At 36.8% G+C, this 8,115-nt stretch overlaps 1 protein-coding gene across 3 annotated transcripts in view; it reads left to right on the top strand.

Moving 5' to 3' along the window:
- The first annotated feature begins 597 nt into the window (after positions 1-597).
- DYNC2LI1 (dynein cytoplasmic 2 light intermediate chain 1) overlaps positions 598-8,115 on the top strand; it is a 38,404-nt gene continuing 30,886 nt past the window's right edge. For all 3 annotated transcript variants that reach the window (XM_070572770.1, XM_070572772.1, XM_070572771.1), the window contains exons 1-4: positions 598-789; positions 2,963-3,080; positions 5,063-5,097; positions 7,295-7,364. In XM_070572770.1, the coding sequence (XP_070428871.1) occupies positions 782-789; positions 2,963-3,080; positions 5,063-5,097; positions 7,295-7,364 (231 nt within the window). In that variant the 5' untranslated portion in view covers positions 598-781. The remainder of the gene's footprint in view (positions 790-2,962; positions 3,081-5,062; positions 5,098-7,294; positions 7,365-8,115) is intronic.

Raw genomic sequence — 8,115 nt, 5'->3', positions numbered from 1 at the left:
TGTTTCACCAACTCCTTTAACCATAATTAGTCACTTGTTCTTGGGTAATTTTTTGTACCTCTCGATAACTTCTATCACTGGCTTCCTTTGAGTTATTACAATTAGCTGTGTATGTCTTTCTGGAGGGTAGGGATCTTGTCTTACTCATCTCTTCATTCCTTACTCTCTGTAGCACAGAGTCTTGCATATGGTAATAACTCAATGTTTGTTGTTGATTGGAGATAAAGTAAATGAAGTATTGTGGAGATGCCTTTGCTTTAACTTATTAATAAATGATGTGATATTGCATAAAACCTAAAACAACTAAACAAGCAGAAAGTTAGAAAATACTGAAATCATAACATTCTTTGCCTCTAGTAAATCACTAGAAAACAGCTCAGAAGACTGTTTCACCCTCCATTCCCAAAGCATTACTACTGGGGAGAGAAAAGTAACTGAACAGAGCGAGCAGACACCTCTGGCATCTAGTCGGTAGTCAGTAGAATATCTTTTTAAGAAAAGAACACTGCCAGCCCAGAGCTTTTAGGGCTCAGGTTTGTTATCACGTGCCACGTCGTTCTCTCACGTCTCTAAGGGACGAGCCCCAGTGTGAGACTTGAAAAGGACCGCTGAGAACTACATTTCCCATGATGCCCCTCTAACGCACGCAACGCATCCTGCGACGTCGTTCCCATGGCAACCCAAGAGCCTGCTTTCCCAGGTCCATCTCGGAGCTCGCGATCCTTCTGATTCTAAACTGGGTCCTATTCTGAGGCCACGACACTGAGGCGGCCGAACCACGATGCCCAGGTATCCTCGCAACTTTGCTTGCGCCCAGCTTCGCTGCCCTTGATAGCCTCCCCTCTCTCCCAACCCAGCCTGGAAGGGACAGGGAAGGGAGAGGCCGCTAGGGGTGATTTTAGGGAGAGGAGCTCATGCGGGCCTACTGGTGGAAGAAAATTGTGCGTCTCTTCTGTTTGCAACCCCTGTCTGGACGGTCAGGGAGCCGTAGGAACTATCCTTAAGCTTGTAGATTCTGCCGCAAGCAGGTAGAAAACTTCCCCAGGGAGAAAAGTAAAAGATTTTTAAAGATCATTCAACTGCAGCCATTCACTTTTCAATAAAAGTTTGTTGCTGGCCAGGGAATGTTCTAGGAGCAGGGGTTCAGGCGGTGAACTAGACCACAAAGCCACCTCCTCAGGGATCTCCCCTCCTGGTAAACGGGTTCACGACAGTAAATCAGGGGAAACTTGCAAAATTCTGTGAAAAGCGTAAGGTCACGTTTAAAAGGGGGGGGAGGTGAAGATCTGTAAAATACATTTTAGCTCTTCAATTCTATGATGTCAATTTTAATTACCTCTTCTCAAGGTTAAAAACCTTCTATGAGCAACTTATAAGGACGTTGGGGAGAGAGGGATCCTGCAGTCCATCACAGAGCAGGATAAATCTGTTTTTCTCACCTTGTGGATCTCTGGTGTGGTCTCTGTTGAGTTTATGGACCTTAGTTTGAAAAACCGTCGGCTTCCTTCCCACGGCGGTATAATTGGTTACAGTTATAAAGTTATGGTTATAGTTATAAATTTCCATCAGTGGTACGACTGGTTGCAGCACCTCCTTCTCTCTGCTGGAAACTTGGAAAGCAGATAATCACATTTTGAAAGAACGGTGTGTAAATGAAGAGCAGACAGTCCTGGACTGAGTCCTTGGGGGTTCACCTGTGAAATAAGTGTATGAATTTTAGTACAAATATTTAGGGACACTTATATTGGTCTTTTATAGCCCCTTTCTTCATCCTTGGTTCTTGAATAATAATTATTATAAATACTCAATAATTTTAGGGAGTTATATATAGCCAAGTCCTAAACTGAATGAATTATCACATTTTAACCATCAATCACGACAATCCTATAAGGTTGGTCTTCTTTTTTATTGGCGTTTTAGAGATGAACAAACAGAAGTGAGCCTGGGGACTAGCACAGAAGCTGGCATACATTAGGTGCTCAATAAATATTTTTTGAACTAATAAAGGAATGAAGGATCCAGAAAAAGTTCAGTAATTTGCCCAAGTTGGCATATGTAGAAAGTAGCAGATTCAGGCTCACAACACATCAGATCTTGCCCGTATTTTTTAGTTCAATACTCCATTTTTCATTTAGACTTTAATTTAAAAAAGGCATAATCTTAGTTGTGTAAAGTTTTATATGTATGTAGAGAGACGAATGGAAATATGATTTTCTTTTTTTTTTTTTTTAATAAAGATTTTTTTTTATTTTTTCCTTTTTCTCCCCAAAGCCCCCCGGTACATAGTTGTGTATTCTTCGTTGTGGGTTCCTCTAGTTGTGGCATGTGGGACGCTGCCTCAGCGTGGTCTGACGAGCAGTGCCATGTCCGCGCCCAGGATTCGAACCGACGAAACACTGGGCCGCCTGCAGCGGAGCGTGCGAACTTAACCACTCGGCCACGGGGCCAGCCCCTGGAAATATGATTTTCAAATGTGCTTTTGGGTGATTTTTTTTCCTTCTTTATATTTTATATATTGAAAAAGGGAATCTTGACCCAAAAATATAATTTAAAGAACAAAAACCAAAAAAAGAAATATTTCAGGGAGCAAGAGTACATTGGTTTTACACCTTCCCCATTTTCCAAGATGCTGGTGGTTTTCAAGTTGTAAATTTCCAAAAGTCATTGTACGTTCATGTGTGTCTGAGAAGCTAACACACACAGCTTTCAACCTTGTCTGGAAGCCCCAAAATAAGACAGCCTCAAATCCTGATGATAAAGGCTCTGCTTATCATTTTCAGCTTCTGTGAAGCAGTACAAAGAAAATGACTAATCCTCAGAAGTTTTACGAGTTTATTGTCCCCCAGAAAATGTTGATTTGTTTTATAAATTTGACTGAAATAAAATTTCTCTGAGCTTGAAATAAATACTTGAAAGGATTCTTTTTGTTTCCCTGAATTTTGTTTTTCTGCCTCTCATATAGTGACACTCTCTGGGAAATTGCAAAAGCTGAAGTGGAAAAACGAGGAAGTAATGGAAGTGAAAGTGATGGAGTTGAAATTGGAGAAAAATCTGTTTTCTTCATTGGCAGTAAAAATGGGGTAATGCATTTTTCCTCCTCTTTTTTTTTTTTTCAAGTATTGTGATGATTTAACAACCAGTAGTAAAATTTATTTTAATACTTTGTTAAAAATTTGGATACTTCATCTCTTTAATCAGATGACCATTCTCCTGCCTTCTGGTTACACTGGAGCTGCTTGTGCCCTGTATGAGGGTGCCCTGCTCATGGGTGAATGGAGACTAATATCCAGCCTGAGTGCCTCTTGTGAAGTGATGTGCACTGATGTGGGCTGCAGCATCCCAGAGGAAGGGGCAGTTGTTTCTAATTAGACTGCCCAAGGAGTCATCTTTTCCCAGTTTGCACAAAGGCACCATAAATGCTAATCTGATGATCATTATTATTATTTATAAGTTGCTTGTACAACTGAAACAAGCGCATAGATGATAAAAACGTGAAGCATATAGGGGATGATACATGTAACCTTCACTTACCTCAACTAGAGTCATAGAAACCGAAGGAACATTGGAGACACCCCAGTCTTCTACAATAGGGATTCTTACCTTGGGGTTCATGGAAGTACTTCTTGGAGTCAGTGAACGCCCTAGAAATGTATGCAGAATTGTATGATTGTTCATGGGTGCATTTTTGTGGGAAATTAGATTCTCCCGGGGTTCCAGCACCTCCCAAAAAGGTTAAGAGCCACTGTAAACAGTGGTTGTATAGTCTAGGTTTGAATATCTCCAGCAATAGAGGAGTTCACTTCCACAAGGCAGCCTATTTCAATTTTCTTTACTTGAAAATCCTAGTTATAAATCCTAGTTACTAGAAAGCCTCAGTCTGTTTCACTGTAACTTCTACCCCTTGGTGCTAATTCTGAACTGTAAAAGTATAGGAATAAATTTAATTCCTCTTCTACCTGTTAAATCTTCAAATGTTAGTCAGTTTATTCCTACATCATCATTCCTAATAGCTACTTGTCATTCCATTATATGGATTGTCACAATTAATTTAGCCAATACCCTATTTTAGGACAATTAGGTTGTTTTTAGTTTTTCACTTTGATATAACACCTGCTAATAAACATCCTTCAATAATATACATTTTGGGTCTATTCCACTTATTAATTTCTATTTCTCACTATAAAAAAAGTCTTTCAGTTTAATCGTATCCCAGATGTAATCTGGAGTAATTTATTTATGAGCACATTTTTTGGTAAAAATTACAGATTTTTTTAGTAAAAATAATACATCGTAAAATGTTCTGTGTTTTTGGCAGTTCGGGGTTTTCCAAACTATTTTCTTTGGAGCTTAACAGTTTCCTCCATTAGAGCCTTCCCTGCTGCTCCTCTTTTATCTGTTTTCTTGTAAGAGATCATTTTTTTTAAAAAAAAAAAGAATTTTACTATTAAAAAAACAAACAATGATTAAACCATTGAGCCAGTTGCTAACTAAGACATGAGGTTAAGTTTCGTGATGAGTGGCAGAGATGGCCAGAACCTATATTTCCTGACTCCTAAAAAGAAACTTAGAATGTACATCCTCTAGGAATAAAAAACCCAAAAATATTCTGAGCCAGTATGTGGATTGCTTACTTTGAACTTACTTGTAACATGTCCTTTATTTGTATGTTATCTTTTTTCTTTATTTCCACTTCAACAATTGGAATTCAAACATTTTAGAAGACACTAATCATCAGCTTAACCAGTCATTAGCATTGATGAATAGAGAGAAAATTTAAGACAGCTGCCAAGTTGACCACTAAAGTGAGGTATGATTTGCTAGTATTTGTCATCTGCAGGACTTTATAATTATAATAATAGCAGTGTAGTTACACTGTGATGGAAAGTTGACAGTTAACTTTTTCCACTTAATCAAATTTAGGAACAATTCTGAAAGTTTCTAGTTTCCAGGTAATTTATCATTAAAGTGATTAAAAAGCTATTTTGGGCCACAATTATGAAAAATAATAAAATTTTACATATGGATGACATTAACACAATATTCTTTCTTTTTTAATTTCCAGGGAAAGACTACTATTATTCTAAGGTGTCTTGACAGGTAAGTGTTAGTTAACTTTTAGACTACATTTGTTGCTTATTCTAGTTGTATAGGGCAAGTTAGATAGTTATGGAAGGAGAACAATTTTGAGGCCCAAACAAAATAATTTAATTCTTAGTGAATCCATAGTATGGCCTTGAAGATCTCCTTTAAAGATAAAACCAACAGCAAGCACCAAAAAAAAAAAAATTATACAGGATTAATACTGGATTTGCCTATTTGGGGGAGAAATTAACATAGCTATGATAGTACCTACCTTCTTTTTGGCTATGCTACTCTGATATTTAAATTATTTTCATTTTACGTAGTCCACGATTATTTGAACATTAATTATAATCTTTAAATTGCTCATGGATACATTTTTGAAGCACAGTGTTGGTCCTCAAACTACATTTTACCATTTATTTTCTATACTTCCTAACTTTCTATCTGGCCATTAGATTAAGATTTAGCATTATGATTGGTAGATGTTGCAGAAAGTTGATAAGGAAAGTCTTCAACCAATTTTGGAAGATATTTCTCTGTTCCCTTCATCCTAATGCCTATTTCTTATAACTTCTCCAAAAACATCCAGAGATGGAATTGTGTCTCAGGGTCACAGTAAAGAAACATTCATTTGAAAAAATATTATTAAAGAATAGCAGTTCTGGAATCCTGGCTTTGTGTAATTCCTTTCACCAACAGAATTGTTTCTTAGAAGAACCATCCACAGTGACACCTGCATTGTCTTTCCCTCCCTAGAAATCATGGCTCTCTTTAGGCCATATGTGTTTCCTACTACTAACAAGTCATCTACCATAACATCAGCTTAGGATAAAGTACTACATTGAACTCAAAATTATTAATTTCAGTTCCTTGATGGTCTACTTAGAAAAAAGAAAATTCTGCAAATTGTAGGTTAAATATAAGAGCTTATAAATTTTGTCTTAAAAGCATTTTGTTTCATAAAAGAAAATTACTATCTTACAGAAAATATAGCCAAATATTATTTTATATATGTATCAAAAAAGATATATGTAGGGCCAGCCCTGGTGGCCTAGTGGTTATGTTCAGCGAACTCCATTTCGGCGGCCCAGGTTCACTTTCTGGACATGGACCTATGCCACTCATCTCTCAGTGGCCATGCTGTTGCAGCAGCTCACATATAAAAAGAGGAAGATTGGCATCAGATGTTAGCTTAGGGTGAATCTTCCTCAGCAAAAAAAAATGAAACAAAAAAGAAAGTATGTAGGGATGATATACAGAATAGTTAATAAATATAAAGCACAAATTAAAAAATTGTTTCATACCATTATTATTCAGCTACAACATGGATGAACCTTGAGGACATTATGCTAAATGAAATAAGCCAATCACAAAAAGACAAATACTATATGTGATTCCACTTACATGAGGTATTTAGAGCAGTCAGATTCATAGAAACAGAAAGTAGAATGGTGTTTGCCAGGGCTAGAGGGAGAGGAAAATAGGGAGTTGTTTAATGGGTATGGAGTTTTGGTTTTGCAAGATGAAAAAGTTCTGCAGTTTAGTTGCTCAACAATGTGAACATACTTAACACGACTGAGCCGTACACTTAAAAATGGTTATGACAGTAAATTTATGTGGTTTTTACTAGAATAAAAAAAACTTCTTAAATAGGTAGATGATAGATATATACCCTAAAACTACTTACCAAGCAATATAAGCTGTGGTGTAAATAATTCATCAAATCATTTGTTCATTTTTAGGACTTGAAGTGATTTGTTTGCAGCTCCCACTAGCTAAATGGTACCCAGGTTTCAGCCATGATTTAAGATAGAGAACTGTATTAAAGTCTTCCAGTAATGTCTCCATTCAGTTGATAGTCATCGGATTCCCAGCTCCCCACATTAAGGTCCTTCATAAACCTGATGTCAGTGCTTCCCACTTGGCCTGTATGCGGAGAGCTTGTGTCCTAACATGGCCATCAATACTGCCATCCCCATGCCTTCTCCCCTAGCCCAACAGTACCTCTAGGGGTGACCACAGCACCCACTAAGATGGTTTTTTGAAGGCTTATTTACTTTTTATATAAAATTTTTATCATTTTTACCTCAATGCTACTATATAAGGTAACTTCTCTACTAATAAAGTTTTTAAGAGGAAGCAAAACTGAATCGGGTAAGATGATAGCATACGAAAATCCATGATGGTAACACTGTCTGTCTTTATTGTACAGGGATGAACCACCAAAACCAACCTTAGCTTTGGAATATACCTATGGAAGAAAAGCAAAAGGGCATAACATAGTGAGTGTCTTTTTATGTGGAATTGCTGTGCCCGAAGATGGAGAAGTAATGATGCTGACTTTGTTTTCCATTTTCCATCTTACCTACAATCAGTAAACATATCCAGTTGTACACTTCATAGCTATTCGCTTATAAACTTCACATGCAACTCAGCAGATGTGCACCCAACCAAAACTGTAAAAATATTTTAGCCTTCTCATTTATTATGTCTTAAAATGCTGGAATAAGATTTCTTTGTAACTTTATTGTGCAGTTTTTTGGCATGTTTATATTAATTATGTTAATGTGATGTACCCTCTTCTTTCAAATGAGAATGATACTGTGAGTTCCTTCTGTCTCCAAAAAAATCTGCTATGAGTTTGACCTGTGGAACATTTATGAAAACATACTGCTCAAAATCCAAATCATTAGTGTTTTTACATATACATCTTGAAGTTGGCAATACTATTTGAGAGTGAAGGCCCTAACAGGTCAAAATCCTATTTTCACTGGATTTAGTATCTTTTCAAAAGAAAGTTAGAAATTACTCAGGATAGAGAGAGTTTATGGTGTATGTTAGGGGGGTAAAAAATCCTAAATAGAATTCTCTTCTGGAGTTCTAAAATGAAAAGAGGTCATTTCTTAAATAAAGTTAGGTATATGGAAGAACAATCTAGAATAAAAGATCCCATTTCTCCTGTAACACAGACAAATTTTTATAGATTGATCTAGTCCTAATGTTCAATCATTAGATAATGTGTAAAGAGTTAAA

The sequence above is a fragment of the Equus przewalskii genome, chromosome 14 (genome assembly GCF_037783145.1).
Source record: "Equus przewalskii isolate Varuska chromosome 14, EquPr2, whole genome shotgun sequence".
In the NCBI taxonomy this organism is placed as follows: domain Eukaryota; kingdom Metazoa; phylum Chordata; class Mammalia; order Perissodactyla; family Equidae; genus Equus; species Equus przewalskii.
The sequence above is the reverse complement of the archived record's forward strand: the minus strand, read 5'-3'. Positions and strand labels throughout refer to the sequence as shown.